The sequence below is a fragment of the Chiloscyllium plagiosum genome, chromosome 11, assembly GCF_004010195.1.
Source record: "Chiloscyllium plagiosum isolate BGI_BamShark_2017 chromosome 11, ASM401019v2, whole genome shotgun sequence".
Taxonomy (NCBI): domain Eukaryota; kingdom Metazoa; phylum Chordata; class Chondrichthyes; order Orectolobiformes; family Hemiscylliidae; genus Chiloscyllium; species Chiloscyllium plagiosum.
Genome location: NC_057720.1, coordinates 41,669,922 through 41,689,560, shown reverse-complemented (window position 1 = coordinate 41,689,560; position 19,639 = coordinate 41,669,922). Strand labels below are relative to the sequence as shown.

Below are 19,639 nucleotides of genomic sequence, written 5' to 3'. Positions count from 1 at the left end.
GTACCACTGAAATTGGCATGCAATAAACTCCAAAATCAGATTTTTCAGAATCATATCAAAGCCAATGTTAACCACTGCTTAATAGATTTTGAGTTTATCTTCACAATTCTCAATACTACAGATGTTTGGATAGCTGTTTGAGGTGGCATGGTGGTTTAGTGGTTAGCACTGCTGCCTCACAGCACCAAGGACTCAGGTTTCATTTCAAACTCAGACAACTGTCTGTGTGGAGTCTGCACATTCTCCCTGTGGCCTGCGTGTGTTTCCTCCGGGTGTTCCGGTTTCCTCCCACAATCCAAAGATATGGAGATTAGGTGAATTGGCCATGCTAAATTGCCCATAGTATTTAGAGATGTGCAGGTTAGGTACATTAGTCAGGGGTAAATGGAGGGGAATAGGTCTGGGTGGGATACTCTGAAGAGGGTCAGTGTGGACTTGATGGGCCAAACAGCATGTTTCCAAACTATAGGAATTCTATATCAAACACCTATGAACAATAAAATCAACATGGTCTTAAAGCATCCGCCACAACTCATTTGTCAAAGAAAGGTTGTGATATCAGCTGAGATGCATGGAGAGTATCAGGATGCTTGACTGAAGACTGTCCAAAGAGATGCTTTACACAGCCCTCCTTAAAGAGCCTGTTCATTCAGAGTAAAGTGAAATTTTCAAAAACAACCAAAGCCTCCACTAAGGTCTGCTCTATTCACACCAGAAAGGAAGCAGATACCAAATCATGATCAAAATGGTGATTAATCATCAAAAATGGTGTCAAAACCTTTCAATTAACAAATGCAGCCACTGAGAAAAAAAACAACAGCAAGACAGAAGGAAAAGAAAGCTGCTCCAGTCAACCTGCAACCACCCTGCTGGCCAATAATTTCCCACCACAAAGAAAACTGCAAGGGCAAGATAGGAACAAAGTTGCCAGAGAAGCTCAGCATATCTGGCAGCATGTGTGAAGCAAAATCTGAATTAATGTTTCAGATCTGGTCACCTTTCCTCAGTCCTGAGGAACGATGACCAGACCCAAAACATTAATGCTAATTTCTCTTCAGTGATGCTATCAGATCTGCTGAGCTTTTCCAGGAGCTTCTGTTTTGTTTCTGATTTTCAGCATACACAGTTCTTTCGGCTTTATTAAGGGTAACATAGAACATAGAACATAGAAGAATACAGCGCAGTACAGGCCCTTGGGCCCTCGATGTTGCGCCGATCCAAACCCACCTAAACTACACTAACCCACTATCCTCCATATACCTATCCAATGCCCTCTTAAATGCCCATAAAGAGGGAGAGTCCACCACTGTTACTGGCAGGGCATTCCATGAACTAACGACTCGCTGAGTGAAGAACCTACCCCTAACATCAGTCCTATATCTACCCCCCCTTAATTTAAAGCTATGCCCCCTTGTAATACCCGACTCAATACGCGGGAAAAGGTTCATACTGTCGACCCTATCTAACCCCCTAATCATCTTGTACACCTCAATCAAGTCACCCCTAAACCTTCTTTTCTCTAGTGAAAACAGCCCCAAGTGCCTCAGTCTTTCCTCATACGATTTTCCTTCCATACCAGGCAACATCCTGGTAAACCTCCTCTGCACCCGTTCCAATGCCTCCACATCCTTCCTATAGTATGGCGACCAAAACTGCACACAATATTCCAGATGCGGCCGTACCAGAGTCTTATACAACTGCATCATGACCTCAGGACTCCGGAACTCAATTCCTCTACCAATAAAAGCCAGTACGCCAGATGCCTTCCTCACCGCACTATTTACCTGGGTGGCAACTTTCAGAGATCTGTGTACATGGACACCAAGATCCCTCTGCTCATCCACACTACCAAGTATCCGACCATTAGCCCAGTACCCCATCTTTTTGTTATTCTTAAGATAGGGTTGATAATGCATTCCCAAATCCATAGTCAATGCTGACATCTCAATTTCAACCAGCCATCCACAAGGAAGAATTATTTTGCAATTGAAGCAGATAATACAGACTGTGCCAAAGTGATTAAATTTGAGTGTCCTCATGTGGTGTACTAGTAACGTCCCTACCGTGGACCAGAAGGCACAGGTTTAAGTCCCATCTGGTCAATTGGTATGTAATAATCCACCTTTGAACAGGTGGATTAGAAAAATAGGTTAATAAAAACATATTTACAGGTTTTAAAAATAGGTCTTTTTTATCATAATGCTTTTTGAATAGATATTCAGGTAACCAAATCACCACAACAGCAATCGACCTGAACTATAAGGCAAGTTACAGTGCAGAGAAAACATACTATAAAGTAACCAGTGTAAACAATAGACTAGCTTTCAAACTGCACACTGACTTTCAGAAAGGCTCACTGGATCTATTTTGCTGAATCTGAACTGAGACTAAATAACAAAAATTGCTGGTGCTGGAAATAGGAGACAAAAGCAAATTTTCTGAAGAAACTCAGCAGGTCAGGCACCAGAGTTAATGTTACAAGGCCAGTGAACGAGGGTCTAAAAAGACACCATTGGTCTCGAAGCATTAACTCTATTTTCCTTCCAAAATGCTACTAGACATACTAAATCTCTCTAACAATTTATGTTTTTGTTGTTGAACTGAGCTTAACAACAACTAACTCAACTTACTCTAAGTTGCAAGAGGTTAAAATGTTGTTATCCCACTGATACCCATCCAGTGCCATTTCTCTGAAGTGAATTAGAATTGCAACATTGTTAAGAAATGTCTACTTTTGGAAAATGAAAATTCTCACAGGTTTTTCATTATTTTTCTTTTATTCTTTAATCATTTTTGGCTTAGACCTGTGAATTGTGAGCTAAAGATAACGCCTGTACCATGGGTAACACCTTGTGTTAAAAAGGAAAAAAGAGACCAAACATACTTTTGCTTACTTTTGAGGCCAGACCTGGAAATTAATCGCAGGTTGGTTCCTGATCAAAAGGTTCTGCAAATACTTCATCACTGGGGAACAGCATTAATGTTTAAAACAGAGAGCAGAGGTTGACAATTAACAAGGTTCTAGCAGGTCTGGAATAGACTTTATACTAAATCAGTTGGTAGTGTTGAATAACAACTGGGTCAGTCAGGGAATGGTCATATTGATTTGGATTTTGGACTGTGCTTTCTGTAGAAAATCTTTCTGCCTGTTGATGCTACAGCATTAAAGATTTGAAAGCTCCCTGCCTAATTTCCCATGAGCAGCTCTTGGCAGCTTAGACAATAAATAACAAAGTTTATAAATATGATTGCCTTTATTTGAGCGATGTTCAGAAAATCAACCAAGAAACAAGTGCATTGTGAAAATCACCAATTAATTTGGCCAGTTTTGTATTTATTTCTTAACTATTTTTGTCTGTCTACCTTTTGTGTGAATGGGGCTGAAATCAAAGGTTTTTGGTTTTAAAACAATTAGGTTACTTTGTTTTAAATTTTACTCTGCTAAAGTTACTATACTGTTAATAAATTGCATCTTGTTTAACATACAAACTAGGGTATGGAATTGATTATTCGCGGAGTGTGGGATGGGCTATTCAAAAGTCTGGTCAGGAACGGCAGGGTCAATTTTGAGGTTGGTTTTAATTTTACTGCTTTGTGAATACAGAGGTGGAAAGGCTGACTTGATTTCTGTCGTAACAAAAGATAAGGTGCTTGTAAATGTTAACATACGTTAACCATTCTAGAATCATTCTTATTCCAAATCAAAGTTTAAAAGGCTAAAAGAATGCTTAAAATGAGGAGGGTTCTAGGTTCAAGAAGAAAATTACAAATAACTTGTGAAACATTTGCAACACTGCAAGGATTTCAGAGATTGAACAGCAAGAATAACAAATTCACTCAACGACAGTGAATATCCTTTCAACCATACCTGTTAAATTAAACTTCGATTTTATTGTGATTCTTCAGGGTAAACATCATATGGTGTAGTACTAAAGATGGAGGCTTTAAGTAAATTGTTCCAAAAAGATACGACAATAAACCTTTGTTTTAATGATAAACAAAAAAACTAGATTTACCTGAGGCTGAGAGATGGGACATTGATTCACTGGATCCGGAGCAGACTCTATGAGAACAGATGGATTTGTAGGTTCTTCCTCCTCCTCTTCCTGAACCATTTCCTTCAGTTCTGCCTTAATTATAAAATAGTTTTCCTTACAGCTTAAGCAGTCACCTATATAGATCGTTTCTTTGGCATACTCTCCTTAGTTTACCATATACCAACCAATAACAAATGACCAAAGTAACTGATGCAAAATATTGTTTACTTAAATAGAAACTACAAAGCGATAACTGGAATATTAATATTGTAACCTCTTCTTGCACCTTCAACCTTTGGAAGGTTAACAAGGAGCTTGAAGCACCAAAGGGACTATGTACAGGATTTAAGAAACAAAACTAAGGAATCAATTAATATCAATTTAATTGGATACATTCAGAAATAGTTACATTAAAGGATCAACTCTGAACAGAATTAATTTTTCTTTTTGGCTTCAAAACTGAGAATAATTTGAATAAAACAATCACCCCAACTTTAAACATCTAATTTAAATACCTGAGTAAAAACTGTTTGGTATGTTGAAAGAGCAACGCTTTAGTTCCAAATTGCTTACTAAACAATTTGCTCTATGAATAATCAAGCATTGTAATTAGCTTTAATTACCCAATGCAAGGTTGGCAAATTCTCAAGTCAACTACTCAAAGGAGACAATACAAGAAATTCTTGAATAGATTGCTGGGTTAAAGGACAAGAGCAACAAAAAAAAAAAAATCAGCCACAATTTCAGCAACACATTTTGGATCAGTGCTCTGCTGTGAACACTGGCTAAGGACACAATCACACTTGAATGTCACTCAGTAGTTAGTTTAAAGTTCTGCTTCTAGTTATGAATGCCGCTACATTAAAATAAAAAGGGGAAAACAAAGAGGAAAACTGCTTAATGAAGGAAGAAACACTAACTTGATAAATGATAGCAAAAAATGTTTAGAAGTATCAGTTCCAACATAACATTTCACAAAACTGTTTCTAAAGAAACAGTTGAAAGATTGCTATGATTGTTCCATGACAATTAAGGAGAGTATGGATCAAACAGAAATGAATTTTTTTAATATTTGAATGAAATATCAAGTTCAATAATGCAAATTAAACAACATTTGAAAGTATCATTGCTCTGATTGGAATTCTAACTTATCCGTCTTCAGTAACATATCTATCAAAAGTTATGGCCTAAAAATAGAATTTACCAAGAGTTCTTCTTCATCTTCCAAATTATCATTATCATTATCATCATCATCATCATCTATATCCTTCAAACATTCCTCAGCCATTTGTTCTATATGGTCCATTGGCAAAGGTGCTGTGGATAAAGTGCAAGAGGATCAAAACAACTTAGATTTGAAGCTGTGTAAATAACAGCTGATCATTTGATGGAAGACTAATAATTATGCAACACAAAGGCCTACTTAAGTGCTTTTCTACAGGAAATATATAATCAACAGCCAGTCAGCAACAAAATGGTGATGCCATTTTACATTCTTACAGAATACGGACAGAATTCACAAGAGCTAAATGTTTTTTCTTGAAAACAATATTTCACTAGAAGCAACTTGAAGGCACAATCTGTCAATTTTATAATTGTCATTTATGCACCAAATTTCTTCCAATGTGCTATCTTTACAGATGCCTTTAGTTAGCAAAAGAAAGCTTTAGTTAGTGCTTTATAATTAATGGTTTTCATTAGCATTCAAAGGATTCTGTTACAAACATCACAGAGGTCATTAACCTTTTTAAAAGTGAAAATCAAATATCCAGTTAATAGCTGAAAGGATGATATGACATTATGCTTCAAGACTTTTACTGGAAAATAGACTTAGTACTAATTGTTGTAGGAGAAAGTGAGGACTGCAGATGCTGGTCGGTTCCGTAGGCAGGTGCTGAGGAAGGAGGCTGTGGTAGCGAGTCTGTTTGAGAATGTGGCTGAAGAGCTTCTGTGCAGAGGAGATGACCTGGGGTGTGCAGTGAGAGAGGGACTCACTGAAATCCTTGTTGTAGGCAACTTACATTTTAAATTACAAAACAGAAATTTCTGCTTTTCCTTTTAACACATCCAAAAAGCTACTTCACAGGTAGACTTCACAGGAAGTAACCACTTCCTAGAGTCAGCCCAAAGTGATTCTCAGCACCTGAGGGTTTATTTCATTCTTTTCTTACACAACCTGCTACCTTTTAAACTCAAATGTGATTTCATAATTGAGTGTTTTCTCCTCCCTAAAGATACTTCCTCTAATTCAATCCAAGTGAATCTTTCAGCCTCATTTCAAATGCTCAAAAATGTTTTCTTCCCGATCTGAATATAAGGTCCCAATTGTATTTGTGTGGCAAACTATAAAGATTTTCAACTTTTAGCTATCGTTTCTTTTACAGCTCCTGTGTCTTGAGAGTTTCAGCAATGTCTCAAATTCTTCCCTTCTCAAAGGTCATCTCCTTTGAAATGTGGATCACATGCACTGTGTTCCCAGGTAGAAATACTGCTTCACTATCCTCGAGACTAACTGTTATCTTGCAAACATATTGACAAATTGAAGTATTCAGATTCCTGAAGAAGGGCTTATGCCCGAAACGTCGATTCTCTTGCTCCTTGGATGCTGCCTGGCTTTTCCAGCACCAGACTTTTCAACTCTGGTCTCCAGCATCTGCAGTCCTCACTTTCTCCAAATTGAAGTATAACCATATACAAACCCAGTCCTAACATCTTCCTTGGACTTTGAAGACTAGCAGTCTTACTTTCACAGTGGTACTGCAAGGCCAGATGCCACTGACATTATCTCCAAGTTTAAGCCCTTCTTTCCAGAAAAAGAACTCCCATCTTCCTTTAATCTTTAATATCCAAGACACCAAGGCCTGTTGTTGTAGGGCAAAATTCAGAATGGATCATTTAACTTCCCCTTCATTTTATCCCAAATTAAGGTCAGAGTCCCAAAACAATCTTATTAAATCTTGTATTCAAGAGAATTCAACTTGCAGAGTTAAACTGATTCTCATGAACATCAAGCTTACAATAGAATTCCTCGGCTTCTAAAGAAGGGTTACACCCAAAATGTCGACTTCTCCACCTCCTGATGCTGCATGGCTTGCTGGGTTCTTCCAGCTTCCTGCTTGTCTATCCTAAATGTTTTATGACACATTTGGACGCAACTTCTCCCATGTTTAAACCAACTCCTCTGACGCCTGCAAAAAGTTCAATTGGAAAGATCAAGAGAGAGGCATTACAAGGTGCAGTAGGCACCAGTGTCAATTTTGTCAAGTATATGCAACTAAGAAACTATTCTAGAAGACAATGCAACGGATGTATAAATTTAAAAAGGAAAAGTGCAATAGAATGCACTTATCATAGAATTCTTAATAATGGAAAAAGAGAGGCCTACACATCATTCCCTATCCCAGAATTATCCAATCGAATTTTGACTAGCAACAAAATGGCTACATCGACAATGCTTTAGTTAATTGCATGAATTTTAATAGATATGTCTTATGCACAATGCAGGTAAAATAATTTACATACATATTGTCTGAGGTTATCTATCACCATTCAGAACAGAACCTGGAAATATTTCTCCTTCATTGAAGTTTGGAATCGTGCATAAATGTTTAGTCATGCTTTGGGTTAAAGTAACTGATAAGAACGTTCCCGTGCACAACTAAGACTTGCGTGGTCTATTCATAGTCCACTTCAAGAATGTGATTGATGGTGGTTGGTTTTGCCATAATGTGATCTTTGGAACTACTCATTATTATTTGGTTCGGCTGACCTGGAGTGCAAGTTCAGTTCTCGAGCTGACTGCAATGAAAGCTCCCTACACATTACCGTTTGTGTTCCCATCATACTGAAGTCTGTTTTTCATTCACTTCACATAACAGTTCAGCGGATAATCAAAAATAATTAACAATGTCAAGTATACACTATGATAACAAGATACTCTAACTACAAATTGAGGGATGCTAGATTCAAGACAGATGTCAGAGTTAGGTTCTTTACACAGAGAGTGGTAAGGGCGTGGAATGCCCTACCTGCTAATGTAGTCAACTCAGCCACATTAGGGAGATTTAAACGTTCCTTAGATAAGAACATAGATGATGATGGGATAGGGTAGGTGACGAGCTGATAATAGTCCATAGGTCAGCTGAAGGGCTTGTTCTGCGCTGTATTTTTCTATGTTCTATGTTCTTAAAAAAACCTAATCAGAAAATGTTCCAGGGTGTCTCTGTCCAAAGGGTGCTATAACATTTAAGACTATATGGTAATTCAGCAGAATATCTTTTCCTTTACCAAGTCAAATCAACTGGAGTTTCTATAATTTCTCTCTAGGAAGCTTTCCTAACTAATATTTTATTTGTTTTCAAATCTATAGCAAAGTCCAGAGTTTAAAATGTGAAACAATTCAGGTATTAGAAAGCTATTCATTTGTTCAGTTGCTGTTATTTTTCCAGTGATAATATTATATTTCAAGGTAAATTGCTAGTCTATACCATGGCTCAAGAAACATATCTATACAGCGCGTGTTATTAAATGGGCTTGCTAATTATCAGTGATTTCATTATTTCAATGAAGTATTAATTTAGAGTCATAGAGACGTACAGCATGGAAACAGACCCTTCGGTCCAACCCGTCCATGCCAACCAGATATCCCAACCCAATCTAGTCCCACCTGCCAGCACCCAGCCCATATGTCTCCAAACCCTTCCTATTCATATACCCATCCAAATGCCTCTTAAAATGTTGCAATTGTACCAACATCCACCACATCCTCTAACAACTCATTCCATACACATACCACCCTCTGTGTGAAAACGTTGCCCCTTAGGTCCCTTTTATATCTTTCCCTCTCACCCTAAACCTATGCCCTCTAGTTCTGGACTCCCCAACCCCAGGGAAAAGACTTTGCCTATTTATCCTATTCATACCCCTCATAATTTTGTAAACCTCTACAAGGTCACCCCTCAGCCTCTAACGCTCCAGGGAAAACAGCCCCAGCCTGTTCAGCCACTCCCTGCAGCTCAGATCATCCAATCCTGGCAACATCCTCGTAAATCTTTTCTGAACCCTTTCAAATTTCACAACATTTTTCCGACAGGAAGGAGACCAGAACTGCATGCAATATTCCAACAGTGGCCTAACAAATGTCCTGTACAGACGCAACATGACCTCCCAACTCCTGTACTCAATACTCTGACCAATAAAGGAAAGCATACCAAATGCCGCCTTCACTATCCTATCTACCTGCGACTCCACTTTCAAGGAGCTATGAACCTGCACTCTTTGTTCAGCAACACTCCCTAGGACCTTACCATATAGTGTATAAGTCCTGCTAAGATTTGCTTTCCCAAAAAAACAGCACAACGCATTTATCTGAATTAAACTCCATCTGCCACTTCTCAGCCCATTGGCCCATGTGATCCAGATCCTGTTGTAATCTGAGGTAACCCTCTTTTCTGTCCACTACACCTCCAATTTTGGTGTCATCAGCAAAATTACTAACTGTACCTCTTATGCTCGCATCCAAATCATTTATGTAAATGACAAAAAGTAGAGGGCCCAGCACCGATCCTTGTGGCACTCCACTGGTCACAGGCCTACAGTCTAAAAACCAACCCTCCACCACCATCCTCTGTCTTCTACTTTTGAGCCAGTTCTGTATTCAAATGGCTAGTTCTCCCTGTATTCCATGAGATCTAACCTTGCTAATCAGTCTCCCATGGGGAACCTTGTTGAACGCCTTACTGAAGTCTATGTAGATTACATCTACTGCTCTGCCCTCATCAATCCTCTTTGTTACTTCTTCACAAAACTCAATCAAGTTTGCGAGACATGATTTCCCACACACAAAACCATGTTGACTACCCCGAATCAGTCCTTGCCTTTCCAAATACACGTACATCGTGTCCCTCAGGATTCCAGGATTCCCTCCAACAACTTGCCCATCAGAGGTCAGGCTCACCTGTCTACAGTTCCCTGGCTTGTCTTTACCGCCCTTCTTAAACTTTTTTTTTTAAAATGAAGGCTTTCAGGAAATAATAGTTGCTATTAAATTACAAACAAGGTTAAACCAGTAAACCAGATTTTTAAAAAAAGTATACCAACATTTGCCTTTAGACTTTGGTTTAGTAACAGACTTCTTTCCAGTTATTTCAGCTAATTCTGCTTCCAGGTCTCCATCATCATCCCCATTTGTATTCATCATCATATCCTCAGGCGAGAAGTCTACAAACAGGCCAAGCTGTGTCAAAAAAGATCAGTGTCATAAAACATTCATACAGTTACTAATTAACCTGGAATATATAACGAAGTTAACTGCAATTATGTCAACAGTAAATAAATGCCTCTTAGTTGCATTTCTTTACATCATATTCTTTCCATCAAAATTTATATTCTCACCCAGTTAATGGAAAACAAATGGGGGTATGCACATATAGCAGACTGCAACCAGTGTACTGTGTTGTATTACATACATACAGCACAGAAGTAAGCCATTCAGCCCAAAAAAACTGCTTATGCTCCACTCAAATCCTACCATCAACATATGCTCCTGTTCTTTTATCCCAAATTTTGTTGTTAAAAAGACCTAATGTATAATTTTTAAGCAATCACTTGTGAAATATGGGCATTGCTGGCTGGGCCATCACTAGTTATCCTTGGGTGGTGAGCTGCCTTCTTGATGAACAAATGCAGACTATGTACTACAGCTAGACCCACACTGCCATTAAGAAGAGAATTCAAAGATTTGAACTAAACAACGCAAAGAACAACAATATATTTCCAAATCAAGGGGGTGAATGGCTTTGAGGAAACTTGCAGGTGGTAGTATTCCCAGGTATGTGCTGCCTTTGCCCTTCTAGATGATTGTGGTTGCATGTATGGATAGTGCTGTCGAAGGATCTTTGAATTTCTGCTGTGCATCTTGTAGATAGCACTATGGGAAAAGATCTGCCACCCTGCCTACCCACATTTTGGCCACAACAGAACACAGAAAATCAGGCCTGTCCAAACTATACAAGAATGCCTCAGCATTGACCAAACAAGCTGACAAGAGAAACCAGACATGACCACAGTCACTCGCAGATCAGGGAATATACTTCCCAAGACAAACCAACAATAAACTTCCTGGACCCGATCCAACACAGCTGTCCCAAAGCCCTAAGGGCAGTCTCGTACCCCAGTGATACCAAAGCCACACAAAGGACAGGTCAGATGGAGAGGCACCAGAATACCTCGCTCACAGGAGAGAAACAATGCAAACGTCTTACTGCTTTAAAAGGGACATTCTCACCTACCCTCGAAGAGAGGTGGAATCTCCTGATCCCATTAAGAACTGATTGATGCTGCCAGGATGCCACATTGCATCTACAACCAGGACATTCTTCTGATAACTGCTTTGTGATTATCACCATCGTAACTGGATTACTTAATTATCAAATACATTATATGCTCCCTATTTTTAATTAACATCATCGTACAGGATTCCTATAAAACCTAGTTTGATTCACAGCTCGGGGAAGAGAATCCTTTATCTACCAATACACGCTGTCAGTTCTGTGTCAGACTCGTCAATTTCTCTTCCAGCGTATCAATTTCACTTGATCTGGCTAGCGTGATCTCTGCTTTATTGGGCTAATTTCTCTGACAGGTACACACTACTGCTACTGAGATCAGTGGGCTACTGTGTCCTGGATGGTATCAAGCTTCTGAAGTGCTATTGCATTCACTGAGGCAAGTGCTAAGTATTAAAGCACGCTATTTACTTCTGCCTTGTAGATGGTAAACTTCTCACCTTATGATGGAACATTATCAAATCGGGAATCAATGACTGTCAGGGAGCAAACTCTCCACTGGTTGGAGTCATACCTAATACATAGGAAGATGGTTGTGGTTGTTGGAGATCAGTTATTTCAGTTCCAGGATCTCTCGGTAGGAGTTCCTCAGTGTAGTGTCCAGGGCCCAACCAATGTTCAGCTGCTTCAATTACAAGGTCAGAAGTGGGATGTTTGCTGATGAGTGCACAATACTCAGTACCATTCGTGGCTCGTTAGAAGCAGTCTACGTTCAAATGCAACAAGATCTGCATAATATCCAGGCTTAGGCTGACAAGTGGCAAGTAATAATTGTGCTACAAAAATGCCAGGCAATGACCATTTCCAATAAGACATAATTTAACCACTGTCCCTTGACATTCAATGGCACTATCATCACTGATATCCCCACAGTCAAGATCCTAGGGGTTACCACTGACCAGAACCTCAACTGGACTCATCACACAAACACAGCAGCAACAAGAGTAGGTCAAAGGCTATGAATACTGTGGTGAGTAACTCACCAGCTAACTCCTCAAAGTCTGACCATCATCATGAAGATCCTCAGACAACACTTTCCAAACCCACAACCAGTTCCATATAGAAGGGCAAGGGTAGCAGATACATAGGAACTACCACCACCTGCAAGTTCCCCTCCAAGTCACCCACCATCTTGACTTGGAAACATATCACTGCTCCTTTACTGTTGCCGGTCAAAATCCTGGAAATCCTTCCCTTACAGCACTGTGGTCAACCCACAGCAGGTGGACTACAGCAGTTTAAAATGGCAGCTCACCATCAACTTCTCAACGGCAACTAGGAACAGGAAACAAATGCTGGCCAGCCAGTTATGCTCACATCCCATGAATGAGTTTAAAAAAAAATCACTTCTGGATTTTTTTTAGCAATTATATTACATTTATGGTTCTTACCTCTGGCCTCACCTGCAGGAAGAAAATTATCTCCTGACATTTACCCTATCAAACCTTTTTCATAATTTTCTTCATCACTGAGGGATCACTTGCTCAATTTGTTCATTTTTTTTCTCTGAAAGATGTACCTTCTCAGTTCTGGTATTATAGTAATTTTTCATCACTTTCTCCAATGCTTTAGCATATAATAAAACTCAGAACACCTGACAATATTTCTAACCCTACTCTCACCAATGACATTATGTTCTCATTTTAGGTTTGTTTGTAATGTTTCATGCGCTGTTTTGCAGAAAGAGATCTTGGTTTTCCTTTCTAATTTTCTTCTGGAAATTGTAGCTTGTGTTAGGGAACATTTGTAGAGAATTTCTCTGTAACCTTGGTCAAAAGGCAACTGCTCTTGCATTGGCCGGGATTGAAAATAATCACGTGACAAAAGAGACTAACTGAAGCGCCTTGTCATCATTAAGTATCTTCTGCGTGAGTTCTCTAAACAGTGATGATGCACAGGAATTTAGCTGATTTTTTGTTTTTAGGCTGGGATCCATTTAATTTCCCATAATTTGGGAATCAAACATGAAGTCACCAAGGCATACAATGCTCACTACTGTAGTCATTTAGGGGCCCTTAACAGAATTTCAGGAAGTAACAAATTATTCAAACATACCTGAATCTTTCTGGAGGACCATGTGAACTCTCATCCACTGTATAACACCTACCTGCAACTGATAAACTTTTTTTAAAAATCCAACTAACCCATTTTCCTTATCAACCTGTCCAGAAAAGTGTTAATATACACTTCCAGAACAGGTCGGACTTGAGCCTAGTCCAGGGGTAGAGACACTCCCACCATGCCACAAGAGGGGCCCCTAAATATTTGTGCTGCAGGTAATCTAGCCACCTCTACTTCCCATCTAATTGAAATGTACCCAGTATTTAGCAAATATTACCACTTTACTATATGGAAATATCTGTACTCACGTGCCAGCTAGCATACAAGGACACAAGCCATAATGAAAAAAAGTGAAAATGCTTAAAATATAAAATTACAGATTTAACTTTAAAATTACATTGTACACTAATAATTACTTGTTGCATTTTGCCACTGGGCCTGGATTCAAGTCAAACTCAAACAAACAGGATAAGATTTCCTTGTCTGCAGTTGCACTAACCCTCTGGTCAGTATTAATCTAGTTAATTGTAGTGCTATGTTTACAAACATTGGCAATTACACCCAGTTGCTGAATAAAAATTAAAGATTGTTGACGCTAGAAATGTAAGCAGCATAGTGGTACATAAAGATACATTTCTGGAGTTGGGAATAAGGCCTGTAGTTAAGGCAGTTAACCACTCAGGTGTGCCCCCCACCCCACCCGAGTGCCCGCTGTTGCCTAAATTGGTCAAGCTCTATTTCCCAATGCTTGCATCCCTAAGTTTGAGTATAAGCCACATGCATTCATTTCCTTGACATGGATCACCACTATTAACGGCTCAAAAACCGGAGGTTCTCTGGTTTATGGGAACACTATCAATACAGGGATTGCACTAATTCCTGAAGGCCCAGAAAAATCTTTGCATTTTATATCACAAATAGCTCTATAATCTTAAAAGAATTTATAGAACAAATGTATAGAATAAAAGTGTTCGATATCACTGGTGGATATTCTACAATGTTCAATAAGATGTTTAATAACATCCCACCTAATCATATGACATGACACACCTGTCGCCTTGCAGTAACACCAATCTGTAAAACGTAAACGGCACTTGGTTTCTTTTCAAAATAAGATTAGCTCACTATGACAATATGAGCGTGTATTTTAAACTAAAGGTATTGGAGCAATTTTAAAATGCCTGAGATAAGTGTAAAATGTAATTTATAAGAGGGTGAAACAAAACCAGCAATTGCTGGAGATACTCAGTAAGTCTGTGAGCATCAATGAAAAGAATGCAAGTCAGCGCTTCGAGCCCGGTGACTCTTCATCGGAACTGTTTTCACCCCAGAAGCTTTCAGTTCTGAGTTTCTCCAGCAATTTCTAATTTTAATTCAGATGTCCAGCATTCACAGCTTTTCGATTTACTGTCATATTGGGAGGGGCGGCTGATAAACAATTTTAAGTTAATAATATTGTGAAACACTATAGAAACATTTCACAGCACACTGCCCGCCGCCAGACCCGCACATTTCTGCCGGAAACGCACTGAAAAGTAATAACCAAGTTGTTCTCATTCTTCAAGTCATTATCGTGCTCACTTGCTTGGCAGTTGCTACTCCTTGGCCTTTGCTCGGCGGCTTCTTCTTGGTTTTTCCTGCAAACATGGTACATCTGACAGGCGCGAACCCACTAGAAACTTAACAGCAGCAGATAGAGAAGAAAAAAACAAGCTGTCGGGTTTAAAAACAACAACTTCCGCCAACTGACGCTGTACGTGACGGAGTCAGGAGGACGGAGTGGTGAACACGTTAACCCCACAGGGAGAGTCTGGGCCCGAGGCGCCACTTTCGTCCAACAACGCGCGCGTCCGGCGGTTGATTCTGCGCAAACTCAATACAACACGTTTATTCTGTCCGGTCCGCTTCGCCCCATCATTGATCTTTGCAAACCTTTCACGTCGCTTACCACTTCTGCTTTAACACAATATATTGAAAGCGGCAGGGCGCTCGATTTTCGAGTGAAAAAGATTTGCATTCATTTAGCATGTTTGTGACCTTCAGGCTACCAACATATGCAGTCAGGACCCGGACCTTCCCTGTGGCTTGCCACTTCAACCACACTCCTGCTCCCATGCCCACATGTCTGTCTTTGGCCTGCTGCAATGTTCCAGTGAAGCTCAACGCAAACTGGAAGAACAGCATCTCATCTTCCGATTAGGCACGTTACAGCCTACCGGTCTCAACATTGAATTCAACAACTTCAGATAATTTTATTTCATTTATCTTTTTAATATTTTTTTTCACTTCTGTACCTCTTATTTCTTGATTGTCTCCCTTTCTCTCGCTCCCCACTCTCTCATCACTTTTTTCTCTCCTCTTCTCCCTTTGCTACCCTTCTCCCCTGTTTTCCATTTTGCCTCTGCTTCACCCTTCCGCCCCCGCCCCCATATTTTGTCACGCAGCACTGGCTTCAGCCTTGGTCATTCACAGCTCCTAATCTCCCTATACGCTGTCATTATCATCTCTTTATTGCTATCTTTGCTTCTGGAGCCATGACTCACCTCTCAGCCTCATATAAATACCTTCCTATTTCTCCCCTTTTTTTTAAAGCTTTGACAAGGGTCAGTTCGACTCGAAACATCAGCTCTTCTCTCCTTCCAGATACTGCCAGACCTGCTGAGATTTTCCAGCATTTTCTCTTTTGGTTTCAAATTCTAGCATCTGCAGTAATTTGCTTTTATCTAATGTATTTTCATAGCCGCTTGCTTGGTGGCAGCCAAATGATCAGCAAACATCTCAGAGGAAAAGATGAACAAGTAAATGTTTGTGGAAACAACTAAACAGTGTGGGATAAGGAAATAGTTCCCATGATTGATTTATAAGGGAAAAGATGGAAACTGAAATGGAGCATGACCTGGTTTGGCCTAGTCACCGGTTTTGTATTGTACATCACATGTAACACTACATATGGAACATGTTTCACTGGTGTTGGGGGATCCCTACTCTTTGAATATTGCTACAAGATCTTTTCCATCAATTTACGGTGGAAAGTAGATCTCAATTTAACATTTCCTTAGAAATATATACCACTGACTGTATCACTTGACTATAGTTTGACCATCAACTCTCATTCAATGCCTTTCCATGAACTCAGGACTGTTAGATACATTGAACATTTAAGATTCCTGTGTTCGTCTACATTTGTCAATATTACCTTTTGTAGCTCATTAAGGCATGATTCAGCACACTTAAATAAAGAGCTACAAATATTTGTTGCCTTTTCCACTTTGTACCATCTGAATAAAAACAGTAGCAGTTTTTTTACAGCAAGCCAATTAGAAGTACAGTATACTTTGTTGATCTGGCTGTTTATATTGACCACATTAAAGCAATGATTTGGATCAACATTCAGAAATGACCAAAAAACTGTGCATGTGTAATTTGTATATATAAACACAATTGGGTAAAACATGAGAATTTGGGTGCCAAGGTTCTCAAAACTGTTCCTACTGTATTTTCCTTATCTGGATGTTTGGACATGATGATAGAGACCAATTTAAGAATCAAAACAATTACTCCATTGTTGTACTAAATAATTCAAAAGCAAACTACATGAACTTTGTTTATTTTTCTTCAGCAGGAAAATCAAGAAATTTAAATCACCATGCACAAGCTAAAATGTTTATAGGAGTATAAAACTCCCATGTAAAGGAGTAGATCTCACAAAATTTGCATCCTGGCCTTTCTCCAGTTCAATGTTGCTCTTTTATGAGGTTACTGGTTTCCATTCCCCATTTGTTTGTGGTGTGTAGAATTGCCAATGTGCAGTGAAAGTAAGTTTTCTATGAATTGGGGCATTTAATGTTAAGAAAGTGGCTTACATACAATTTAATGTTTTTAATGGAAAACAAGGGGCAATTTTGAACATGGATGATCTTATTGCAATATATACAACTGCAAGCGGATATCAGAGCCGCCCCGCATTTGCCACGGGACTATGCCTACATTGGTAAAACTATAGGAATTCATTTTGTGTTTTAAAAACGGCAGCCGCAGCTTAAACCCACAGAACTCAGGAGCTGCCGGTCCGCCCACGTGACCGGGAGATGGGAGCCACAGGACAGATCAGATCCACGCTAGGCCAGACACTAACCATGACTCGTAGACCGAAACTCCGGAGCTAATTAATATGGAAACCCACCTCCTAATCAAATCAAGAGACTGACTGAAACACACCCATATTCATCAATACAGAACCATCCTGACACAAAGGTCAGGCATCCAGCAGACAAGAACGAACAGACTAATACACACCAGCACCCCAAGGGAACAAAGGGGGGTGCTAGCCCCCAGCCATCACAGAGAGAAACAAGTAGATAGTACCCAGACCCGTTTACATAATCCAGTTAGCACCCTATTGTGTGTACATTGCAACTCTCCTGGGACGGCAGGAAACCCACCATTTGCACCTACTCCAGCGATGATGGGGAACTCTCATCCCATTCATACTCAAAATCCTCACATCCTGACAAAGAAAGGTATATAATGTGTAGCAGCACGCGGGAACAGCAGAACAGCCCAGATTCGGACCTCGGTTGGTCTCCGCCGGTGGTACTGTATCAATAAACGTTACCGATTGTTGAACCGCACTCTGGGCTCGGACTGATATCATTTCATCCGCGCTAGCACAACCAATGAACAGTATTTCTATTTTGAGAGACATCATAAAATTGCATTTTTTTAAAAAACCTATATTCCAAACTTTGGACTCATTGCATTTTGACACAATCTACAAAACCTCATATTCTCAGAGTTTGACTTCACTCTCCACAAATCAAAAGATTCAGCCTGTAGATATTTGGTGATAAGGGTTCATTCTGTTTCACTGGTAAGGTAAAATTAAATAACTAAATATTACTGTCAGTGACCATATCATGGTTGAAAGAAATTTTGCATTTTTCATTCATAAAAATAATAACACACTCAGCATTTCACAGGAAGGAAACAAGCAGTCACCCTCAGGCAGGTTTCTTGCAGCATCTAACAGTTCACTTGGAATCACAGAATCCCTACAGTGTAGGGAATTCCACCTTGACCCACCTGTAACCCCACATTTCCCATGGCTAATCCATCCAGTCTGCACATCCCTGAAAACTATGGGCCAATTGAATTGAATTTATTGTTATGTGTACCGAGGCACAGTGAAAAGCTTTGTCTTGTGAGCAATATAGGCAGATCACATAGTTAAGTAGCATAGATAAGTAAATAATAGGCAAACAGCATAGCCAATCCATCAGATCTCCACATCTTTAGTTTGTGGGAGAAAACCAGATGAAACCCATGAAGACACTGGAAGAATGTGCAAACTCCACACAAACAGTTGCCCAAGGGTGGAATGAAACCTGGGTTCCTGGTGGTGTGAGACAACAATGGTAACTACTGAGCCATCCGGGCTGCGCAGGAACATGTTACTTGCCTTTATTAAGAAACAGTGTTTAGCATGGGGAATAAGGTGGGAAATAAATAACATTTAGTATGTAGAGAAATAGCACAGTGTAATACAGCACTTGTGGTCTTGTATTAAGCTCCATTGAAAATGCCAAAACATGTAATGCAGATTTAAGAATTTTTTATTATACAAAGAGCTTAAAATAACATTGTCCCTAAAGGTTTCTATAGAAAAATCTAAAGTTGTTAAAAAGATTAATATTGGATAAGAATTACATTATTAAAACTGCATCGTACAGTTCATATTGCATTACAGAAATTTAACAAATTACTCTTTTAAAGCATACATGACATCATCCTGGCTAACGTTTAATCGCACTCGCATGTAAAGATCATTTTTACTAGACTCAACAAGTAGTAGACGACAGGCCCCAAGCTTTGTACAAACCAACATGGTTTGGGACATTGTTGGAGGCTGCAGACCTTCTATTCTACATAGTCCGATGTGCTGCTGGTAGATCTGGAAAAATGATAATGGCAGAATAATAAATTTAGAATCCTGAACTTTGAATAAAATATTATATTAAATGTTGGTAAGCATAAAAAACTCAGAAGTTATACAACATGAAGTTTTTGTAATGTAGCACATAGTAGCTTTGGCTGAAGAATTAAGACATTAAAATTTTAATTTCGTCTACCAACATACTTTCAACTCAACTTTGAGGTAAAACATGAAAAGCAGTTTGAGGGTTTCTCTCTTTGGGG

General features: G+C 39.4%; 2 protein-coding genes across 7 annotated transcripts in view; both read right to left on the bottom strand.

The window, feature by feature from the left end:
* The window catches only part of cc2d1b (coiled-coil and C2 domain containing 1B), a 72,335-nt gene extending 57,110 nt beyond the window's left edge, over positions 1-15,225 (bottom strand). For 2 of the 3 annotated variants that reach the window (XM_043699192.1, XM_043699196.1), the window contains exons 1-4: positions 15,026-15,225; positions 10,137-10,272; positions 5,242-5,354; positions 4,017-4,130 (exon numbers count right to left, since the gene is read on the bottom strand). In XM_043699192.1, coding sequence (XP_043555127.1) covers positions 4,017-4,130; positions 5,242-5,354; positions 10,137-10,272; positions 15,026-15,091 — 429 coding nt within the window. In that variant the 5' untranslated portion in view covers positions 15,092-15,225. The remainder of the gene's footprint in view (positions 1-4,016; positions 4,131-5,241; positions 5,355-10,136; positions 10,273-15,025) is intronic. The other variant, XM_043699193.1, reaches the window with a different exon arrangement.
* A 3,711-nt stretch (positions 15,226-18,936) lies between these two features.
* orc1 (origin recognition complex, subunit 1) overlaps positions 18,937-19,639 on the bottom strand; it is a 32,686-nt gene continuing 31,983 nt past the window's right edge. For all 4 annotated transcript variants that reach the window (XM_043699186.1, XM_043699187.1, XM_043699188.1 and 1 more), the window contains one exon: positions 18,937-19,394. In XM_043699186.1, coding sequence (XP_043555121.1) covers positions 19,203-19,394 — 192 coding nt within the window. In that variant the 3' untranslated portion in view covers positions 18,937-19,202. The remainder of the gene's footprint in view (positions 19,395-19,639) is intronic.